The 25,444-nt window shown below is 38.4% G+C and overlaps 1 protein-coding gene and 2 pseudogenes across 1 annotated transcript; all 3 read left to right on the top strand.

The window, feature by feature from the left end:
* The first annotated feature begins 7,931 nt into the window (after positions 1–7,931).
* LOC125385818 (katanin p60 ATPase-containing subunit A-like 2) lies at positions 7,932–10,876 on the top strand. The gene is given in 8 exon segments (XM_048409463.1): positions 7,932–7,994; positions 8,845–9,023; positions 9,134–9,383; positions 9,567–9,735; positions 9,793–9,905; positions 10,102–10,304; positions 10,462–10,699; positions 10,701–10,876. Coding segments are annotated over 8 exon segments (1,365 nt in total). The 3' UTR covers positions 10,851–10,876.
* Positions 10,877–11,470: 594 nt separating this feature from the next.
* Positions 11,471–25,444, top strand: part of LOC125385719 — a 30,914-nt pseudogene continuing 16,940 nt past the window's right edge.
* LOC125385722 lies at positions 11,771–13,082 on the top strand (annotated as a pseudogene).

The raw sequence follows: 25,444 nt of genomic DNA, 5'->3' as shown, positions 1-25,444 counted from the left end.
TTATCGTCTTGTTAAATATTTATTTCTTCGTTGAAAATACAATTATTTGCAACGTATAAAAGTTACTACATGCATTTGTTGATTAACATCACTTTCCAAAATGGCCGTTTGCAACTGTACCTAATATATAGTAACTTGTATTTGTTATTTATCTGTTTGTAATTTTATTTTAGTAGATAGAGTGTAATTGGATTGAGATTAACGTTATTTTGCGTTAATCATACTGTATATAATTATTGTATGTATTCCATTGCGCATGCGTAAAAGCTACTACATGTTCATGACAATCCAAGATAGCTGCTCGTGAATGTCTGCAGTAAAAGTATGGTGACGTGCTGTTAAATTTTATTTAATACCGAAATAATTATTTGTTTGTTTCTTATTTTTTCTCTATTTTAGTGCGGTTGGAATTTTGAAATGACAATAATATTGGTTTTGTGTTCGTTATAATGTGTATGTTTACAGTGTATTACTTTATTTATTATTTAGCTGTTATTTGTTTCTAATAGCTACAATATTGTTTTGTGTTTGTTGTAATATATATATAATATAATATATATATAATATTAATAATTATATATATGTCGGATGCACGTCAGGATTGGGGGTGGGGGTGTTCGGTGAATCTTCGTTGAAATTAGCCATAGGTGCGGTGTAACAATGGTTGAGTTTATTGACACAAATTAGGGAGATTACAGCGTCGATAGATAATCGCAAGGTTTCGATATTCGCGGCACTATGACAATGGTCTCGGCTCCGGCAACGTTTTCGCGGTCAACGGATACTGAACTTTACCCTTCGTTTGTGTCTAAGTTACACTATATGTTAGTGCAAGGGGGCAATTATTTCGTGTACGAAACACAGGTCGATTACTGATGAGATCGCATTAGAGAGTGACTCTCCGTCGCGGTGACGCTGTCGAAGAAAACTATGATGGGTGTGTCTAAGGGCACGAGGTCATCGGATTCGCGGAGAAAAGTCTTCGTTCGGAAAGTGAGGGAAATTGACGTTACTGTTAATTGGTCAATTTTCATGTTGGTGGTTAGGGAAGGGTGCCAGCCGCCCTTGAGAGAAAGTTGCTATCGGGTAACGTCGTACGTGAGAAAAACAGATTTCTCCAAGTTCCCGTAGTTGGAACAAAGACTATTTGTCGGTTTGAAGGACTTTCGTTAAATAAATCTTAAGATTTATAGCGGGTCCTCGGGCTAGCTGAACATGTGGTGTAAAGATGCGTCAACATCTGGTGATTGTCTTACTCGAAGAATAGAGTCTGCGTGTGGCGGGTCACGGGACGGAAATCGTTGAAGCGCTTACCGTCGTGCCCTGTCCCAAGTATTTCTTTTAAAGAGAGTTATAGAGTTGCCTCGTGCCTTTGTTAGACAAAGCGTTCATCCCTTGACCGCGACTACGTTCGGCGACTGGTTGTCGCCTCGAGCCCAAGCTCACTATCATAAATTTCGAATAAGTACAGTCGGATCGAATTACAACAGTTTCTTAGTGCGGCTATGATGAAATCTGGATTACAGCACTAAGGGGGTCCTCCCGCTCCAAAGGGGAGGCTCCGATGTTCTTTCATCTCCGACACGGCCATTCTGATTATCACACGTCCTCGGGCGGATCTAAAATATTGGGTTTTCCTAACATTAAACTTGATATAACTGGTATTTTGTTCCTTTATAGTTTAGCTAAATTATATTGTACTGGTTTCTTTATGGCTTAACTAACTGTCCAAATAGGTCAAGAGCCCAGGTTAACAACAAAAATTTCGATTGGACGTTCAATGATAAAGTAGGGAAGAAAAAAACACAAAAGTCAGTAGCATTATGATTGGTATTCAATGCGCCAGTTGCATCTTGTGAGTTATCGGTCAGACCGTAATGACATGACAGATCATTTTCGATTTCGTACACGGATGAGTCTCAGTTTGTTGGATCATATTACCGCACTGGGCGTGTGTGGAGACACTGAGTGCGGGTGCATTGACGTAATAGGTGTGTATGGAGACACTGAATGCGAGTGCAGTGTATGGGGACACTGAACACGAGTGCATTGATGTAATAGGCGTGTATGGAGACACTGAATGCGAGTGCAGTGTATGGAGACACTGAACACGAGTGCATTGATGTAATAGGCGTGTATGGAGACACTGAATGCTAGTGTGTGGTAACACTAGGCTTATGTGGGAATGTCGAATGCTAGTGTGTATTCGCACTAGGCTTGTGTGGAAATATCGAATGCTAGTGTGTGGTCGCACTAGGCTTGTGTGGAAATATCGAATGCTAGTGTGTGGTCGCACTAGGCTTGTGTGTGGAAACACTGTGTTAAATGTCATAGTCATAGTGTTAATGATCCTCTGAGATCGGTGTAGTCATATCGTCATTGTCACTGCCATTGTCATCACTACAGACGTCCAACTCAGCAGGAACGCAACTATTCGGCATTTTTCTTAATCTGTCATGACTGTATTTATACGATCGTTTGCCATCTAATGTCTTTAAAGTATATCTATCCCCTTCCAAAATCTCTGCTATTACGAATGGGCCCCTAAACTTTGGATCTAACTTGGTTTGGTTTCTTTCCTCGATTTTGCGCAATACGAAATCACCGACATTAAACCTAACCACTTTAGCTTTGGTGTTATCGAATCTTTCTTTGTCGTGTTTGGCGCTACTTGCTATATTTTTTGTCGCCTGTTGTCTTACATCGGAGATGTCTATTTCTCTTTCTTCAACGCTATCAGGTAGCAACAAGTCGTACGGTCTTGCTGTCCTACCGATTAGTAGTTCCAGTGGGCTCGCCTTAGTCACGCGGTTAGTGGTGCAATTCAGGGCCAATTGTATCTCCCCAATCGCGTCTTGCCATGATCGACCGGTCGTCTCTACTACCGTGAACATATTTTTCAACGTACTCATAACACGCTCTACCTGCCCATTGGCTCTACTAGCACCGGTCGCTATCAGGTGGACTTTAATTTGTTTGCTTTCACAGAACTCCTGAAATTCCTTGCCCGTAAAACATCTTCCCTGATCTGCTAATATCCGGCAGGGACTGCCGAATAAAAATATAGCGGACTTGAGAGCTTCGATGGTGTTAAAGGAGTCTATCTTACGGGTATGATGTAAGTGTACAAACTTCGTGAAAGCATCGACTAAAACAATGACATATTCCTTGGAATCCTTTTTACCGCTTAGCTTGCCCGTTATGTCCATGTGGACCGTATGCCAAGGTATGCTGGTCTTAGGTATAGGATGTAGCTCGGCCTGGATCTTACCCGAGCTTGCCTTCGAAACTCTACAGGCATGACAGTTCTCTACGAATTTGCAAACGTACTTCGCCATTCCTTCGAACCAGTAATACTCGTACAGCTTCTCGAGCGTCTTATCCCAACCCAAGTGCATAATCGACTGATGCACATGGTTGATAACGGACCATCTAAAGCCTCTCGGGACAATGGGCAAGCAGAGGGTTCTACCCCTCCGCTGCACTTTGCGATAGAGGATACCTGAGCGCAACTCATAGGTATTCGCGATATCTTCCGCGAGCTCGTCGTTTCGTAGTTTGCGGGTAGTTTCTATAATTTGCGGGTCGCGACGCTGTTCGGCCAGTAGCCAGTCTTCCGATATTTCGGCCAAATTGATTTCTTTCTCCGCAATTTTATCAATTTTACGGTGGCCTAAGTCTACGGGATTTCGCGAGAAGAAATCTACGTGGGACATCCTCTTCCCTTCTCGGTACATAATGTCGAAGGTGAAAGTCTGCAAGTAAGCCCACCACCTGTGGACTCTGTCGTTCAAATGCGCTTTGTTACTTGACGCTTTCAGCGAATTGCAATCCGTAACAACAAGAAATTCTCGTCCGTGTAGGTAGTGACGGAAATGCTTGATGGCGTTTACGACTGCTAACGTTTCTAGTTCGTAGGAATGATATCTAGATTCCGTGGGGGTAGTTCTTTTGCTGTAGTACTCAATTACTCTATTTTTACCTTCGACTTTATGCATCAAGATCGCCCCGTAGCCCTCCGAGCTGGCGTCAGTATGTAGCTCAATTGGGTAATTAGGGTCGAATATCATTAGTACCGGCGCGTCTGTCAGGACGGAAACTACCTGTTGTCTGATTTTCTCGTGCCTATCTGACCATGTTATGTTTTTGCTACCTGAGGTGAGCGCATACAGGGGTTTCATCATCTGCGAGAATTTAGGGACGAACCTACGGAAATACGAAGCTAACCCGATGAATTATCTGAGCTGAGTGACGGTCGTTGGCGCGGGTAAGGAACTTAAGGCATTTATTTTACCCGGGTTGGGGCGAACTTCTCCGTTATGGATTATATATCCCAAGTAAAGTACCGTTGTTTTCAGAAAAGAACATTTCGCGAAGTTGAACGAAAATCCGGCTTTCACAAGAGTATCTAGTACGGTGTTCAACCTTTCTAGAGCTTGATCTATCGAGTCGGCAATAACTAAGACGTTATCTAAATAAACGACGACGTAAGAATACGCAAGGTCGCCTAAGGCGTTAAAGATGGCCCTCTGAAAAACGGACGGTGCATTTTTCAATCCGAACGGCATCGTTACATACTCATATTGTCCGTCGGGTGTAACGAACGCGGTATACTCCGTTGAATTGGGATGTATGGGGATTTGGTGGAACCCGCTGGCCATATCCAGGCTAATGAAGTATTTCGCGTTCTGCAATCTCGCGATTTGGTCTGCGATAAGGGGTAGGGGATACCGATCCGCAACCGTATTTTTATTTAGCGCTCGGAAGTCTACGCACAGTCTATCCGAGCCGTCCTTCTTCTTCACGAGCAACATAGGACTTGCGAACGGTGACTTACTAGGTCTTATAATGTTTGCTTTAATTAGTTCGCTAATTCTCTCCCGCACGGTTTTCCGCTAAAATGGGCGTAAAAATTATACGCGCTAATAGTACGCGGGTCGATCGAACACGTTCTGCGCCTCTCCTCGGCACCGGCGTCAAAGCCACCCCCGATGGCTGCAACGCACTGGTGCACTTGCAACATTAACCACTGGTCCTTCCTTTTTCGTGTGATATTATACCAGCATCTGTGATGCCATTTCAAAGACCGCAATCAAAGCATTAAATGCCAGATTAAAGCGACGCGATAATATTACCCGAATATTCGTCCGCAAATGTTACCGTATAGATGTTTAATTAAGCATTATTATGCTTCGAATAATTTACTATCACATGTTCCACAAGAAAACATATGTTTCACTTTTCCCCGTAGTATGATTGTAATTTATAACAAATATTTATATGTCGGAGATGAAAGAACACCGGAACCCCTCCTTGGATTCGCGGGAATACCGTAACGTTGTAACTTAGATTAAACAAATGCCGCTCCGATTATTCGAGATTTATGATCATGAGCTTGGGCTCGAGGCGACAATCAGTCGCCGAACGTAGCCGCGGTCAAAGGGATGAACGTTTTATCTAACAAAGGCACAGAGTAACTCTATACCTCTCCTTAAAAGAAATAGTCATAGCGACACGTGGCAGTAAATACTTCAATAGTTTCTATCCCGCGGCCCGCCACACGCAGATTTTGTCCTCCGGGTAAGATGATCGCCGGATGTCGGCATGCCTTTGTAGTGTATGTTTAGCTAACGTGAGGACCCGCTATAGATCTTAAGATTTAGTCAAGCGAAGTCCGTCAAATAGACTTTGTTGCAACTACGGGAAGATAGGAGAAACCTATCTTCCACGAACGTTGCCCCCCGTCAACAACCTCCCCTCAAGGGCGGCCAGCATCTCTTTCAAAACGCCGATATGGAGATCGACCAATTAGCAACAGCGCTAATTTCCCTCGCCTTTGGAACGAAAGCTTTCGTTGACGAATCCGAGGATCTCATGTCCTTAGACACACCCATTATAGTTTTCCTCGACGGCATCATCGAGACGGAGATTCTTTCTTTCGTACGATCTCATCGACGAATGACAGTACCACCTTACAACCAGTGAATACCCCACATCTAGTTAACAAAGAGTTAGACTTGAACTGTGCGAGAACATACGTTTATCATCCCGTGACCGCGGATTCGTTTCGAACCTAAGGTCATTATCACTAGTGCTACGAGTGCCTAACCTTGTTGATAAGCCTGTGCTAGTAAACTCTTTATTGTATCACGGCAATGGCTAATTGTAATGAGAATTCATCAAACGCCCCTCTCCATAATCCTGACCCTAATCCGACATATAATTTATAATTTAAAATATTTATAATTCACTGAAAGTATCTTCCTGTCACGATTATAGACGTAAAATGTCAAATTAAAAGTACCAAATTAAAAACATATGGTATCCCGAAACCAAACGTACGACATGGCGAATCACGATGATACGATAAAAATTGATCTATGTCTTGATTTATTCAAACAGAACGAACTTACTCGAACTTTTCCAGAATAAACGATTTATTCGATAATATCCGTCACCAGCTTCTCCTCCTTCAACGGTAACAACTGACACCGAAAGCTCGAGAGACCCGAACGGTGAGACGTACCCAGAAGCAATGCAGTTACCTGGGCAAAAGAGTCCCAAAGACCAAGGACGTAGGAAATTTCGAGAAACGGAAATGGAAACTGGAGTAGCGCGTCAATCAGCACTGACGGAAACTAATAAAAATGAAAAAAACCAAACTAATTCGTTTCACAAATTATTAAAACGATATTATTCAAAATTTCACTTGATTTTCTCACTGCACACGTCAATATTTGTCGAAATATCAATATTAAAAAGATAATAAAAAAAATATCTTCTTTCTTCATACCTGTCTTTCTCCCGGGCGGCGAAGGAATACTAGAATGTTCGAGAACAACGGATACTTTTTGATTTTATCTCAATATCAACTTCAATCTTTTTAAACGAAATATAATCTGAACGATGAAACGTTTGATCAAATAATGTTCTTCGTTCGATACTAAAGGAAATTGAGAAGAAACATCGAAAATTCGTTAATAAAACGAATTTCTTTGTTTCTGTGAGATAATAAACTTGATATACGTATTGGTTTTTAAAATCAATCTATCTAACCAATGGGCACACTTTTAACAAGGGTGATGGAACATACCAAAAATCTTTCAAGATGGTCTTGGCAACGGAAGAGTCGAAAATATGACAATTATAAATGAAAAATTCTAATATTTTACAGCTGACAACGATAAAGAACTCCAGATATTCTCCTAATTAATTTACAACAAATTCGCGTATATGATCGATAGCTGACGTCATTGTGCCCCACAGCCCTTGTAAAACGATAAGAATTTCCTGGAAAAACTTGTAGCCACGAAATGAAAAAGATGATAAAACTTCTAACAAGAGTACTGAGACGAGCAACTTTGTACTTACCCCTTCGGAGTAGGGAACGTGATTAAACGTCCGCGAGTTCGAAACTTTTGTAAGTCACTGGCACGGCCGCTGCTTATGGTGGGAATGTAATAGATATAAGTACAGAGCGCGTGAGCGAACTAAAAACGCGATATAGGGGTAAAGAGAGAGACCGTTCCGTCCTTCTCTAATGCCCGCGTACTTGTACCGGAAATATGTAACAACGGTAAACGAGCGCCGTCAGTGTCCATTAATGTGCATGCCTGATTAAACAAGGACAGGAAATGCCTATATACAGCCTTCTCTTTCTATTTCCATGTCGCATCCATCTTTCTATACAGTAGACAGGACTCGACTATTCCATCATTATATTCGCACCCTGCTTATGTGTGAACCAACATCGCCATGACAACAAATCGTTCGTCTCCTGTTTGATGCTCAGTTTTCAACGGAGTTGAAGGGAAACTTTATAAGAGAAAGGAAGTTACGGATTGTCTCAAAGTAATAAACGAAAATTCTCGTAACTATCGAAAAACGATAGTCAATACAAGGATATCATTATCACATTTAAAACTATCACTATGAACGGTGATTTATCGCTGCAAGGTACCACAAATAAGATATCTCATAATTTGCGAAAAGAGGTAAGGAATATTCTAGATTTTAGACTTTGGAACTTCCATGACAGTCATGAGTGTGTTTTGTCATTGATTTGCCATATTGCGTTTTTCACAATTGTTGTTCATTTTTTGTGATATTTTACACTCGCACATAGCATCTATGATTTTTTCTTTCGATAATTCTTATAATTATTGTCAATAATTAATTATTTATAACCATTTACGCTGTATTATATATCATTCAGATTTATCTTTGCACGTATCAAGATAGTAGATAACAAAATTATGTGTAACAAATTTATTAAACTCGCAATGTAACAGAAAATTGCATGAAAATCTTTATATTATTAATAATTATTGTTAATAATAAAAAAAAAATAAATGTCGCATTAGGAGGAGAGTCGTACTTCGGAACGTAATCGGAACATATTGTACCTTATATGTGATTATTTGGAACGCAATGGGTGAGTACATTGCAATTTAGATATCTTCTTAGTTGCAATTTTTTCGAATAATATCGGTGACCAATCGAAATAGAAATTAGTGCGGAAAGAGGGGAAGGAACCAAAATTTGAAAATCGACATCGGTAACTCAGTAGTTATAGAATAACTCAATCGATAACGTAGATTAACTAGTTATAAATGAAAATATATTTAAATTCAAACTTTAAAAATTAGAAATTAAAAAGCAGAAGGCAAAATATTATCGCCGAGGATTTATATAATAATAAATAGACAGTACATTCTTTTTGTCTGTCTTACCTAGAAATAAAACAGTTAATTGATGATTATCGTATAGTGTGTACTCATAGCATAAAATTTGTTCAATGAATTAAAAATTATATTTTTTAGATATGTAGACATTAGCGATGTATTAATCCGGGAAGCTCGTCTACCTCGGAAATATCGAGTCTGCGACAACGTCGATTTGGAAATTATTCTTACAGAATATGAAAATTATTACAAGATGAAATTCCAAAAATATCCTATATTGTGCAAGAAAATAACTGAAAAGGAAATAAAGACGAGGGAAATGACAAATGCGAACAAAGTGTAAGAATTTAAATTATTTAACACTATTCAACGTTCTCAACGTATTCAACGTATCGATTACAATATCATTCAATCTTCGAAGAAGTAGTAAAACGTGTCAAATCTGTTAGCAAAGAAACGAGAAGTGAGTCTGTGAAAGGGAGGAATGTACAACAGAAGATGACGGGTGACGCTACGGATGATATTAATCTCGCAATGACAGTGACACCAATTTTCGCCAATGAAAGCGATGGAGCTTCATCAGAAGAGCTATTTAACGTCTCAATGGAACAATCCACGCAATCAAAGATATCGAAACGGGCTCGGAAGCTTTATATAGACAATCCGGAATTGCGGAAGATTGCTGAAGATATTTCATCCGTAAGTTATTTTCGATTAATATACGTATTGTAAAGCTTTTTAAAAATAAAATACCTATCGATAAACAATCCACTGTATATCAATGACGCAGGGATTTCAGTAAAGCTTTAAATAACGAATTACATAACACTTACGGAAATTAATACGGAGATTATGCGCCATTTCATCTTTGTATTGTCGCAGGAAATCATACTGACAAAATTAAATGTATATTGGGACAACATTGTAGGCCTAGAGGAATGTAAATCTGCTATTAAGGAGGCCATTGTGTATCCCCTTAAGTACCCTATCTTTTTTAATGGCCCATTTTCTCCCTGGAAAGGTATTCTGCTATACGGACCACCTGGTACAGGTAAGATACTCGTGTTTCTTTCATTCCCGTACATGTTTACAAGCAATTACGAAATAGGGAAGACGATGTTGGCGAAGGCAGTCGCAACAGAATGCCAATGCACCTTTTTTAACATAACGGCCAGCTCATTGGTGAGCAAATGGAGAGGCGATTCCGAGAAGTATATCCGTGTAAGTTGATTTCCTTTGTCTATGAAGAAGAGATTCTAGGTTTAAAAAGATTTGTTTTTATTTGTCGTCATTCATATATAAATAGAATAGTTGTTTGGAAAACGAAATGATATTACGTTCGTGATGAAACAATGAATTTAAGGAATTTTGAATATAATATTTAATAAATAATAAATACATTTGTTAAACTGAACAGGTTTTATTTGAACTTGCCTATAATTTTTCGCCTACAATTATTTTTATCGATGAGATTGACTGGATAGGCACAAATAAAGGAGTAAACTGTACATTGTCTGAACCTGCAAAGAGATTCAGATCAGAACTTCTTTCTAGATTGGATGGATTAGTATCTAACGAAAATTCTAATGTAGTTCTTTTGGCTGCAACTAATTGCCCTTGGTATGTATATCACCCTATTTCAATGTTTTCTAAGTAGAAAATATCTTAATATCATAATTATTCATTATCTTAATCTTAATTATTGTGTTGTGCGGAATATTCCTTTGTTATTATTAATATAACAGAACAATAATATTTATTGTAAATATATTATTAGGGACATTGATGCAGCTTTACAGAGACGCCTCGAAAAGAAAATATACGTATCATTACCAAATGAAGTTACTCGACTCGATATGTTCAAATTATACCTTAGCAACCAGTTATTAGAGAATATGGATATTGTAAACCACATAATAAAATCTACTGAAAAATATTCTTGCGCGGATATAAAATTGCTTTGTAAGCAAGCATGGCTGCTAGAAATAAGTCCAATATGGGAAAAACTTGAAAAAAAAAAAAGAAACATCTGTTACGACTTTGAAATATGAATTAAAGAATTATGAAATAATAGCAAAATTGTTAAAAACAATGTCACCTACAGTTACGGATGTGGATAGATATAAAGCGTGGAATAAATATGTATGCCATAAGAACATATATTAAAAAATATAAATGGTTATCATAATATATATCATTAATATAATTATCGTTCGAAAAATTGTTCATGTGCGTGCATGTATGTGTGCGCACGGGCTATAAACAAGTTTGAAATATTCGTTCTACATATATACGTGGTATACATATTCCCTTATAATATATAATGTGTGTAATCTGAGTGGTAATATATCCACCTATTACATATGTGTTAGTGTATTTTATCGATAATCTGTCTTTTATTTCCTCTTATCTTATTAACGCATGTATGGGCGCGTATATGCGCCGGGCGAAAGCTATGGTTATATATGGGATTGTTAACAAATAAAAATTAATCTAGGTGTTATTAAAGAAATTTGTTTCACCTTCTAAACTTTTTGATGATTGGTTTACTTTGAATATTTTGCATATTTTTGCATATCATGAGCATTTTGTACATTTCTATACATTCAAATTTTCTATGAATATAAAATGATCCGCACTACTATCTACTTCATGGTATACTCTATACGTTTAAAATGCTCCATTAGAAGCTTAAATCTATCAAAATACAGCTCCTAGGGAAATGTGAATTTTCACATGAACACATAATATCGATTTTCTGATTGAAACGTATAGGCAGGTATATACTAGCATAAGCCACCTTCGGTATTTGGCCGTATGGTGCAGCACTAGCTCTGTAACATAGAAAACCATAGGCGTCAGTTCTTCTTATTTCCTCTCTCATATATGTTTACTTTAATGTCACTTATTCAGGCGCTTGATACATTGTCGGAATGAAATTTTAGTAATGTGCAAGTAATTTTGAGTAGATTAATAAAGTATAATAAGATATTAGATTCATGTACATAGTTTCAAGTGACATCAATCTTTATGTCTAGTATATACATGTGTATTGATCTATAAGTCAGTGTTAAAATAACAAATAAATGGCAGAAGAAGGAAAGAAGAAATCTATTAAGAAACCTGTGTTAAAAAATGCTATTCCACAAGAAAAAAAGAAAGTTGATTACATTGAATGCCTTGATGAGAAAGGTATTAAAGTAATAGGGTGAGTTCAAAAAGTAAAATTTATAATCAAGAAACATATAACCTCAACCTAACCTATAAAAATCACCAATAGCGGAATATATATATTTGAAAACAATTTTTTTATTTCAGTGAGGAAGAAAAAAAAGATGAACCTCTAATTATTCCATTACTAGGTTCAAAAACCTGGCATGATAGAATTGTTAATAAAATAGATGTAGACATTTTCCTTCCGAAGGCAGATAAGGAAAAGGTAGGAAACGCTAGTGTTAACGAGGCAAAATCAAAGCTATCTAATGGAAAAACATCGCCAATAATATCAATAAAGAAAGAGCCAGTTGAAGATAGTGAAAATAAAGTTGTTACTTTAGAAGAGCAAGCGACGAAAGAGATCATTGAGGAACTTAAGTCAAAGAATAAATATGAAACTAAAACAAATGATTTAACTTTACCTTTAGTAGAAGATGAATCATTAAGAGGCAAAGAACAGGTACGTTATCAACATATTGATGTGCAATGCACAGATGTATTACATTTGCATATTATAAATATTGTTTTTTATTCTTCAGTCTACTTTAGAAGATTATGAAAAAATTCCTATTGATGCTTTTGGTGTAGCAATGTTACGGGGAATGGGATGGCAACCAGGAAAGGGAAATGGTTGAAATGAAAAGTATGAATTTTATTCTAGATTAAATTAATTATATGTGTTTAATACATCACTTATTGGAAAGTAAACAGAGAACATCATTTTTTATTTCACAATCGTTTATTCTAACTATAACAGATTAGTAGCAGCTGTGATACCAGAATTACGACCAAAAGGTATGGGTCTTGGAGCAGACAAAGTAGCATTGCAGAAGAAAAATACAGATTCCAAAAAAGAAGAGGAAGAAGTTAAAATCGAGAAAGGAACATTTGTGAAAATTATAGCTGGAAAACAAAGTAATAATTATGGTCAAATAGAAGGATTCGATGATGATGCAGGAAGGCTCATAATAAACCTAGCTCTTGGTGGAAATATAATATCTGTAAATGAATTTATGGTACAGACAGTGACTAAATCAGAATATTCTAAGAACTCAAAAGTTCTAAGTTAGTATGAAGTGTTAGTTTTTCATTAAGGGACTTTTAAGAAAATAAATTTGAATTGACATACACATATAAAGACATAATCAGACATGTAGAAAAACTAATTCAAGAGTACCTGTAAGTGTGTTGTCGCATGCAATTTTTTAAACGTCCCTTCTAATTTTATATAAAATATGATAAATGTAGATCGGTCCGTCGTGTCCAGTAGTTGGGTGACTAGTGGGTTGTGGTGGTTGTTGACTCTTGTGTTATATCTGCTTCTGGACTTGTGTATTTCATCTTTGACTGTAGGTATCTTGAGGTCACGGTGGATTGTTTCGTTGGTAACATATCAGGGTGCATTTCATAGGGATCTTAGCGTTTTCGATTGGAAGCGTTGGAGTATTTCAATGTTGGAATTACTTGCTGTTCCCCATAGTTGGATTCCGTAGGTCCAGACAGGTTTTATTACGGCCTTGTAGAGGGTTATTTTGTTCTGTATGTTTAGCTTGGAGCGTCGACCCGTGAGCCAATAGAATTTTCTTAGTTTTTCCTTTAGTTGCTTTGTTTTTTCTGAGATATGTTTTTTCCAAGTTAGCCTCCTGTCCAGGCTCATGCCCAGGTATCTTACGGAGTCCTTGCTTGGGATTATTGTGTTGTTAATGGTGACCTGGGGGCAGGTTTGTTTTCGGAGCGTGAAGGTTACATGAGAGGATTTTTTTCGTTTATTTTGAAGCCTCATTTTTCGAACCACTTTTCCATGGAGTCGAGACTTCGCTGGAGAGTGGATGAGGCAATTGCCGGGTCTGCGTGGGTAGCTAATAGTGCTGTGTCGTCGGCAAATGTTGCTATTGTTACCTCGTTTGATATAGGTAAGTCGGCAGTGTAGATGGAGAACAGTAGGGGTCCGAGGACACTACCTTGGAGGAGGTAGTGGTGGTTTGGTGGCGGGCCTGCGATTTCCATGGCGTCGTTTGAGGATTCCAATATTGCGAACCTGTTATGAGTGTTAATTTGTGTTATTGGCTGTTCGTTCGAGTTTGGTTCAATTTTGCGTTTTTTCGCCTTATTGGCGTCGTTGGCACGGGGGGATCTGCTGCACTTCTGCCACGGGGGGGGGGGGGGGTAGAGCGGGGTAGTTGTGAGTTTGCACAGGCGAGCCTGGTCGTGTTTGCTGGGCGATCATCGAGCTAGCTATTTCAATATGAATAACTAGTCGTGAGGCTATGAGGCAAGGTTCGGGTTGGGGTTAGGTGCGTAGGCTTTTCTTCTGCCTGGCGGATAGGAAACACTTGGGAGGGTAAGAGCACGCTGTGTTCACTTTCGACGGTTGGGTGACACGTGTTACTTTCGAACTTCACTGGGCACTAGAGACACGTCTGCACGCTTCGGCACTCAACAGCGAACTGTTCCAGAGCGAATGACAATCAATTATACGTCGCCTGTATATCACCGGCTCGTGTTCCTTCAGCAAGTTATGTCGCATGGGGACATACACAGTTGACAAATCTCTGGGGGAAAATCCTTTATGATTTGGAAACTCAGGAAAATATGGTGGTCACCGATATCGGTAATTTCCAGCTTAACATTAAAAGCGAGAAATCCATGATGTAATTAACTTTTAGTCTCGTTGGTTCATCGATTTTGCCGGCTCCCTCTGTATTTGCTGAATTTATTAGCAAGCATTACTTATTACTTCGTATGTTTTTCTTTTCTCTCAGATTTGAAAGTTGTTGAGGAAGTAAGGGCTCAGATATCTACATTTTCTCAAAGACGTACGGATTTGTACGACACTGTCTATAAAAAGGAGTAACTCTACACTGAAACAGAATATGTTTTCTTATAATATTTCTACTACAATACCGTTTTGTTATGAATTATTACTAATTACTTATCATTTGTACTAAATGAATAACTCAATTAAGAAAACCAAAATGTTATAAATAATAATCTGTATATCTTGCGTATCAATATGTAATTGGATATTGTAATAATATTGGAATGTCTTTGATCAGGGATATGATAAAGAACACGCGAAGACTACATTCTTTTGAACATCTTTGATATCCATCATTTATAAAATTAAACATCTTTTTAAATATTTAGATAGATTAATACGTAACTCTTTATATATATAAACATTAATTTGAAGTTACAAGCTTAGAGAAATTGGTCGATTAATATTTATAGATCGGCTGTCTTGATGAAAGGCTTAAAGAAAGCAAATACATAACAATGTCGCAAATATAATTTATAGTTTAACTTCTTTCTTGTATCTGTCTGCCTTTCACGATGTTTTACCAATTACAATAAGTAATTTCGACTTCTTTGCGCTCCGTTTTAACGCATTCGAGACCGAAAGAAATTCATATCAATCAGTAGGCATAATATAGAATTATATATATATATATGTCGGATGCACGTCAGGATTGTGGGTGGGGGTGTTCGGTGTATCTTCGTTGGAATTAGCCATAGGTGCGGTGTAACAATGGTTGAGTTTATTGACACAAATTAGAGAGATTTACAGCGTCGATAGATAATCGCAAGGTTTCGATATTCGCGGCACTATGACAATGGTCTCGGCTCCGGCAACGTTTCCGCGGTCAACGGATACTGGACTTTACCCTTCGTTTGCGTCTAAGTTACACTATATGTTAGAGCACGGGGGCAATTATTTCGTATACGAAAGACAGGTCGATTACTGATGAGATCGCACTAGAGAGTGACTCTCCGTCGCGGTGACGCTGTCGAAGAAAACTATGATGGGTGTGCCTAAGGGCACGAGATCATCGGATTCGCGGAGAAAAGTCTTCGCTCAAAGGGTGAGGGAAATTGACGTTGCTGTTAATTGGTCAATTTCCATGTTGGTGGTTAGAGAAAGATATTAGCTGTCCTTGGGGAAAGTTGCTAGCGAGAAGCGTCGTTCGTGGAAGGATAGATTTCTCTTATCTTCCCGTAGTTGGGGCACAGGCCATTTGTCTATTTGAGAGACTTTGTGTAATTGAAATTTAATATTCGTAGCGGGTCCTCGCCCAGCTAAACATATACTGTGAAGATGCGTTGGCATCTGGCAATCGTCTTACCCGAAGGACAAAGTCTGCGTATGGCGAGCCACGGGACAGAAATCGTTGAAATGTTTACCGTCGTGGCCCGTCCCAAGTATTTCTTTTAAGGAAAGCTATAGAGTTACTTCATGCCTCTGTTAGGTAAAACGTTCATCCCTTGACCGCGACTACGTTCGGCGACCGGTTGTCACCTCGAGCCCGAGCTCACTATCATAAATTTCGAATAAGTACAGTCGGATCGAATTACAACAGTTTCTTAGTGCGGCTATGATGAAATCTGGGTTACAGCGCTAAGGGGGTCCTCCCACCGCTCCAAAGGGGAGGCTCCGACATATATATATATGTCGGAGATGAAAGAACACCGGAACCTTCCCTTCGGAACTTTGGGAAGACCCCCAGTACTGTAATTTAGATTTCACCATAGCCGAATTAAGAAACTGTTGTCATTCGATTCGACTGTACTTATTTGAGATTTATGATAGTGAGCTCGGGCTCGAGGCGACAACCAGTCGCCGAACGTAATCGCGGTCAAGGGATGAACGTTTTGTCTAACAAAGGCATGAAGTAACTCTATAGCTCTCCTTAAAAGAAATACTTGGGACGGGGCACGACGGTAAGCATTTCAACGATTTCTGTCCCGTGCCTCGCCACACGCAGACTCTATTCTTTGAGTAAGATGATTACCAGATGTCGACGCGTCTCCACAGTACATGTTCACCTAGCCCGAGGACCCGCTATAAATCTTAAGATTTGTTTAACTAAAGTCCTTCAAACCGACAAACAGTCCTCGTTCCAACTACGAGAAAATAGGAGAAATCTATTTTTCTCACGAACGACGCTTCCTCTTCTCGAACTCTCTCTTAAGGGCGGCTAGTACCCTTCCCTAACCACCAACATGGAAATTGACCAATTAACAGTAACGCCAATTTCCCTCACTTTCCGAACGAAGGCTTTTTTCCACGAATCCGATGATTTCGGGCCCTTAGGCACACCCATCATAGTTTTCCTCGACAGCGTTACCGTGAACAGTTTGCTGGTGAGTGCCGAGGCGTGCAAACGTGTGTCCAGTGCCCTGCGAAGTCCACAAAACAGCACGTGACCATCCAGTTGCTGCTGAGTGCCGAGACGTGTGTCCAGTGCCCTGTGAAGTTCACAAAACTGCACGTGACGCCCATCTGTCGAAAGCAAATCCAACAAACCTAGCTAAGGGTTAACAGCCTCTCGACTAGTTCTTTCACACTAAATTAACTAGCTCGATGATGGCTCTATCATTCCCAACAGGCTCTCCGGAGCTAAATTATAACTCCGCCGCTTTTCCTCCCCCGTGGCAAGGGGGCAACACATCTATCCTGGTAAACGATCATCACTCGAAAAAACGCAAGCTGGAACCAAGCAAGACAAATGTGAATAAGAGTCAAACTAAACCACCAGCCAGCCAGGTGACCACCTTCAATAGATTCTCAATACTGGAGTCTACGGAAAACTCCATGAATACAACCGAAAAGGTAAATAATCTCCATACTCAAAGAATTCCCCCTCCTCCACCAATATTCATTGACGACGTAATCGACATACAGTCAATGATAAGGACCATTGAAAAAGACATCAGCAAAGAGGACTACAAGTTAAAAATTAACAACAACCACGTGAAAATTCTGCCGACCCAGCCAGACGCCTGTAGAAAGTTAACTAAGTTGCTAAAAACGTTAAACGCTAAATTCCACACATATCAGCTCAAAGAAGAAAGACCTTTTCGTGTGGTGCTACGCAACATCCACCACTCAGTCGACCTAGATGAACTAAAGTACGAACTTCAAAATCTTGGCCATGAGGTAACAAACATAAGCAACATTAAACATAGAATCTCAAGAAACCCACTATCACTATTCTTCATAGATTTAAAACAAAAAGGGAACAACAAAGAAATCTACAACGTCAACCGGCTGATGAACTCCATAGTTAAGTTCGAACCACCTCTTGTAAAGAAAGAAATAGTACAATGTAAAAGGTGCCAAAGGTACGGCCACATGCAGAAATACTGCAACCATAACTTCCGGTGCGTAAAATGTGCAGATAATCACCCCACTGACCAATACACTAAATCCCCCGAAACCCCCGCTAAGTGCATCCACTGTCAAGGAGAGCATCCTGCGAACTACAAAGGATGCTCAGCATATAAAACACTACATAATATTAAGTATCCAAAACTGAGACCGAAGGACATAACCATACAAGAACCTAGACCCCAAAAACTCACCTCACCATCAGTATCCTACGCGCAGGCAACACAAGGAAACGTAAACAACTCGAAAACCCACAGTGTACACACAGAAAATAGAATTCCCACCCCACAAAACACAGACAACTTCACCAGAGTCGAAAAACTTATCGAGAAGCAAACTGAGCAAATTAACAATTTGCTGTCACTACTCACACTCTTCATGGACAAATTCATACGCACAGAGGCAAAATAAAACCAATGCGAATAGCTCTGCGGAACGCCAACGGTCTAGCTCAGCACAAATTTGAACTAGAACTATTCTTAAAACAACAGCAAATCGATGTGATGCTCATATCCGAAACCCACTTCACCGATAAAAACTACCTCAAAATACACGGCTACAACTTCTACCACACCCAACACCCCAGCGGAAAGGCCCACGGCGGCACCGGCATTATAATCAAATCAAACATGAAGCACTACGAACTTCCACCATTCCAGAAAGACTACCTCCAAGCAACAAACGTAGCAATAGAAGACTGTCATGGTACAATCACCACTTCAGCTGTATACTGCCCTCCCAGACACTCCATCGCCAAAGAAGACTTTGACGACTTCCTGGACACCATGGGCAATAGATTCATAGCTGGAGGAGACTACAACGCCAAACACACCCAATGGGGCAGCAGACTGGTTACAGTAAGAGGCAAAAACCTCCTCAACAGCGTAATAACCAACAACCTCAACTACCTTACCACATACGAACCTACACACTGGCCCACCGACACAAACAAAATACCCGATCTCCTTGATTTCCTCATAACTAAAAATATCTCGTCAAGACACGTCCAAATCAATTCCTCGGCTGATCTCTCCTCTGATCATTCCCCCGTGATAGTAACAGTCAGTTCAACTATCATCGAGAATACACGTAATGGCTCCATACATAACCAACACACCAACTGGCAGCTCTTTAGAGAAGTCTTTACACACACAACTTCAGCCTCAACTTCACTAAAAACCAATGAAGAAATCGAAGCAGCCACGGAATACCTAAACACGAGCATAATAAACGCTATCCGCTTCTCCACACCGGCAAAAACGTCCATCGGCAATCAGGAATACCCCCAGTACATATTAAAAAAAATAGCAGAAAAACGTAGACTAAGAAGGATATGGCAGACCCATAGAACACCGGAGGACAAACGCAAACTAAACAACGCAACTAGAAAACTATCCAAAACTATAAAAAACTACAATAATGACCGTTTTAACAAATATCTCGTCAGCTTGTCCCCCACAGCCGACTCCAACTACTCACTATGGAAGGCCTCCAGGAAACTCACGTGCCTCCCACAAATAATACCTCCAATCCGCCGTCCGCAGGGTGGATGGGCGCGTAGCCCTATAGAAAAAGCCAACCTATTTGCCAAACACTTGACTGAAGTATTCCAATCCCATTCCTCCATAGCTGCAGCGGACGTTACCGAATATCTGCACACTCCCTTCCAAATGTCCCCTCCTATTGAACCCTTCACTTCTTCAGAGATCATAGAAGCAATCAGTCGCCTAAACCCCAAGAAAGCAGCAGGTCACGACCTAATAGGCAATAAAGCAATCAAGGAACTTCCCATAAAAGGGATTGCACTCATCGCATCAATCTTTAACGCTATCTTCCGCCTTGAACACTTTCCTCAGGCGTGGAAAATCTCACTGATCACCCTCATCCCTAAACCCGGTAAACCAATATATGAAACCAGCTCCTATCGCCCAATCAGTCTTTTACCTATCCTGTCTAAACTATTCGAGAGGATGTTCACGAATCGTCTCCTTCCACTCCTAGAAGAATTGAAAACACTCCCAGATCACCAATTCGGCTTCCGAAAACAACACTCAACAGTAGAGCAAATCCACCGCATAACCCACATGATCAGCCAAACTCTTGAAAAGAAAAAATACTGCTCAGCGGTATTCCTAAACATCCAGCAGGCATTCGACAAAGTATGGCATGAAGGGCTACTCTACAAGCTTAAAAAGATCCTACCCCACCCATACTACTCCATCTTAAAATCCTACCTAACCAACAGACAATTCATAGTCAAATGCCTAGGCGCCACTTCCGCAACATTCCCAATAGAATCCGGCATACCCCAAGGTAGTGTCCTCGGACCCCTACTGTTCTCCATCTACACTGCCGACTTACCTATATCAAACGAGGTAACAATAGCAACATTTGCCGACGACACAGCACTATTAGCTACCCACGCAGACCCGGCAATTGCCTCATCCACTCTCCAGCGAAGTCTCGACTCCATGGAAAAGTGGTTCGAAAAATGAGGCTTCAAAATAAACGAAAAAAATCCTCTCATGTAACCTTCACGCTCCGAAAACAAACCTGCCCCCAGGTCACCATTAACAACACAATAATCCCAAGCAAGGACTCCGTAAGATACCTGGGCATGAGCCTGGACAGGAGGCTAACTTGGAAAAAACATATCTCAGAAAAAACAAAGCAACTAAAGGAAAAACTAAGAAAATTCTATTGGCTCACGGGCCGACGCTCCAAGCTAAACATACAGAACAAAATAACCCTCTACAAGGCCGTAATAAAACCTGTCTGGACCTACGGAATCCAACTATGGGGAACAGCAAGTAATTCCAACATTGAAATACTCCAACGCTTCCAATCGAAAACGCTAAGATCCCTATGAAATGCACCCTGATATGTTACCAACGAAACAATCCACCGTGACCTCAAGATACCTACAGTCAAAGATGAAATACACAAGTCCAGAAGCAGATATAACACAAGAGTCAACAACCACCACAACCCACTAGTCACCCAACTACTGGACACGACGGACCAGATCCGCAGACTAAAAAGAAAATACCCTCTAGATTAAATCCTTAGTTTCTACTAGAACCAACAATATAAAAGTATTATGATCCATGTCATTGTATCACGTCAAATTAAATTAATTACTGAAAATTCTCAACGAGAATTGATTGTAAATATTCTAATAAAAAAAAAAAAAAAAAAAATCTCTAAAAAATTCGATGAAAATTCCCATGAAACATCAATTGAAACAATTAAACGCAACAGAGAATGGGTATAATCATATAATTCCTCCCCATTTCAAAATTCATTCATATACATCGATGTTTGTTTTCATATTTGTTTTATGTGTGAAGAATACGTATTTACTGGCATCAAAATATTTTCTGTTTCAATTCCTGGTCATTTTAGATCGAAACTTCCAAATATCGTTGATTAAAAATTTTTTAATTTTTAAAATGAAAGGCACTAATTATAGGACAAAAAGTTGTTTCAATTATTTGAACATTCTGCTTCATTCCTACAATAACATATTTTATTTTAAATTAAAACAAGAATCAATACTATTGTGTATAAGTTTAATGGAGTGACACAGGTGATTTGTAGCTAACACTGTAGCTAACATAGTTTCTGCAATATACCCTTTAATCGAGTAGAAACAAGGGGATTTTAGAAATTTCTATTAACCGACAGTATTGTCAACAAGTTTTAACAATGACTGAAGGTTGCAAAATTAAATATAAAATGATTTATTAATAGCATATGCAGTGTTAAATTTGTAAATAAGCAGTTTATCTTTTAAGAATAACAAAGACACCAGAAAATAAAGATAATATTCTAATTATATTGCAAACTAACGAATAATGTAAAGAATTTATTTTTGTTATCTATATCACAGATTTTAGGTAAAATATTAATTTACTTATTACTAGGAGATTGAATTTGAAATATAATTATAATTTATAAGGGACACCTTTAAACTAGCAGATATTTGGTAGCAGTTCTCTAGCCTTTGTACAATATAACACAGTTCAGTTTAATTGAGTTTAATCCCTTTGACCAGCTAGTTTCCAATTTCATTTATGGCATAATCTCCTGACAATTTCATACCCTTCAAAAGAAACACGATTTTCTATTATTGTTTTACAATCGCGGAATATGATCAGTGTTTCAATTAAGCTCCACTGTTTTAATTTCCCGTCTACGCACGATGTGGTTACACCGTTTTTTTTGTTGTTTTCAGATACAAGTGACAAGAAATTATGAAATGATATTTTAAATTTAAACTGATTTCATTCATTGATTTATTGTAGCGACAATGGTAACTTGTTTAAATAAAGATTTTATAAATAAAATATTTAAGGTCTAAAATAATAAATAAACACATGTGAAAACATTAAAGCTGTTATCCTTATTCATGGTCTTGTTGGAACGTGTTTAACGAGCGTAACGTAGGCGTGAAAACGAAAACGTTGAGACTCTTGTGGCGTAAAAAGACTGAATTCCTCATAAAAATACAAGAAACGAGAGAAAACGTGCAGATAGTTTATTCTCGACCTTGGATACATAAAACCAAAAAAAAAAAAAAAAAAAAAAAAAAAAGAAAAAGAAAAAGGAACAAAAATTTTTATTGGTTATTTACCGAAACTCATTGTATCATTTTTATTACTCTATATAAAACGTAGAATCATATACTGACGAATGTTATTTCGAATTTCTAACTTCAGAACGATAATTACATATTTGAAATTACCAATAAGTGGTAGTAGCATTAAAAATATGGAATATTCAACGAGATGAAATATAGGTAAGGTATTTAAAAGAAAAAAGATTGAAACGTTCGATGTAAAACGATGAAATTAAATGATTGGATTTGAAAACTTGATTCGGTTTAATAATTCGATGAAAAAAGTATTCATCCTATGAAAAAAGAATTCATGTTCCTGTCGATATATCAACGACGTGCGCCGTTACTTCCGACTGCTCTGCAATTCAAATGCAATACTCGAATATACATGGCGAAAGAAATGAAAATTGAGCAATTTAAGGGAACGAATTACTCTCGCGTCCACGTAACTTCAAAATGTTTCACGTGTCCGTGTTTGCGAAACGAAATTCGTGGTTGTCCAACTAACACGCTTGCAGATGCTACGTTCACTTTGTTGCATATAGGGCTTAAATATGTGAACAAATAGAACGGCGCAACTGTCACTAGCGTAATTTTTAAAGTGAATTAATGCATAACCTCGTCATCTACGTTCGACCATGATTATGGCAGTGATTATTGTTATATACGAATTTTCGTGCAATATATGTGAAAATTCGTGGTTGTCCAACTAACACGCTTGCAGATGCTACGTTCACTTTGTTGCATATAGGGCTTAAATATGTGAACAAATAGAACGGAGCAACTGTCACTAGCGTAATTTTTAAAGTGAATTAATGCATAATCTCGTCATCTACGTTTGACCATGATTATGGCAGTGATCATTGTTATATACGAATCTTCGTGCAATATATGTGAAAATTCGTGGTTGTCCAATTAACACGCTTGCTGATGCTACGTTCACTTTGTTGCATATAGGGCTTAAATATATGAACAAATAGTACTGCGCAAGTGTCACTAGCGTAATCTTAACGTGTTAAAGTGAATCAATACATAACTTCGTCATCTACGTTTGTCCATGACTACGGCAGTGGTCATTGATATATGTGAAGCTTCGTGGAGTAGATGTGAAAATTCGTCGTTGTCCGGTTAACACGCTTGCAGATGCTCCGTTCACTTTGTTCCATATAGGGCTCAAATATGTGAACAAATAGAATGGAGCAACTGTCATTAGCGTAATTTTAACGCGTTAAAATAAATTAATGTATAATTTCGTCATTTACGTTTAGTCTACGTTTTTTCATCTACGTCATCTACGGCACCTACGCGAATCTTATTGATTACGAACATTGATCGATTACATTAATTGATGAACTTTGGCAGTGTTCGTTGCTATAAATGAAACTTAATAGTTGTTGAAACCGCTCGAAAGTCGTGTTCCTAAATCATTCCCTCGCCTCGTATCGTGTTCATCAAATGGAAAAGGAGATTGTGTTTTAATGAAATCGCTTGTTACTATCAATCTTGCTGTGTCACTCGCATAGGAGAAGAAAATGAGGAAGGAGAAAAAAATTAAGGTAAGGTCATCAATGAGCAAAATGTTTAATGTACATTAAAATTGAGTCCGCTGCAACCCTCGTGACTTTTAAAATTCCATACGTATATTGTTATACGTAACATTGCCATATTAAATATATTCGATCAAATATTCAATCTCGTTCCCTGAAAGCTGTTCCTGGATATCTGGTTGGATACTTTACGCACGGAAATACAGAGTGTTAACAGTAACAAACCCTCTATGTAGTGTTTTTGCTTTGCTCTTTTGAACAGGTAGATGACATTTTGCTTCGAAAAACGGATATATGTTCCACGGATATGCACATACAGAGTATGTGTATCGATATACACATTGATATACACCTTTGTACAAAGTGCCAAAAAAGTATTTATCGCGGTTTTTTTTCAAGCCATTCTACACCTTCGATTTGATGAAAATTGGTTAAATAAGTGTAGCGCAAAATTGATCTTGACTACAATTTTCAGTGTCAAATTGTTTTTCTATTGCATCATATAGTGCTCATTAGAAAGGAAAGTTCCGTTCTTTTAGAAAAAATGTTTGCAATTTCATTAATACTTAGACTGATTTTATTCATATTTTAAGGTCAAATATGGAATACAATAACATCAATACTAATATCTACTTTTTTGTGCGAATTACTTTATATTTCAATCTTCCTTGATACGCCGTGACAAGCAAAAGTGTAAACACAGCCCGTTGATTTTATGTAGAAAGCGAATGTCGAAGGTATAATGAGAAAAGAGCATTATTTGACCATTCCACAAAATAATTTACCTAAATAGTAGTTAATTCTATTGGATATAATAAACGTGAAGTAGTACTAGTGGACGAAATACTATGTTGAAACCTTGATTCGACGAGTATAATTAATGTGTAAAACTGTAAACGTGGTTTGAGATGTCCATTTTTGTAAAATGTTTTGTACATTATTAATGTTAATGAAAATTAACTATTACATTTCGTTAATAATAACTTGTAGTTACTGTTACCTAATCTTTACCGATCACTTGAAAAATTAGTCTTTTACATTTATGTGTTTACTTTTTTCGCTCGTCGCAGTACATGTTTAAGTCAGATATGAAATATCTGGCGTATTCCAGCGGCTTTAATTAAATCTAAGATGTTGATATCCTTAATATTGAGAATGTGTTGTTAGTAAAGTAACTATTTCTATCCAAAAACAAGATATCTTTGAG

This window comes from Bombus terrestris, chromosome 10, assembly GCF_910591885.1.
Source record: "Bombus terrestris chromosome 10, iyBomTerr1.2, whole genome shotgun sequence".
Lineage (NCBI taxonomy): Eukaryota > Metazoa > Arthropoda > Insecta > Hymenoptera > Apidae > Bombus > Bombus terrestris.
Note: the sequence above shows the minus strand (reverse complement) of the source record. Positions and strands in the feature narration are given on the sequence as shown.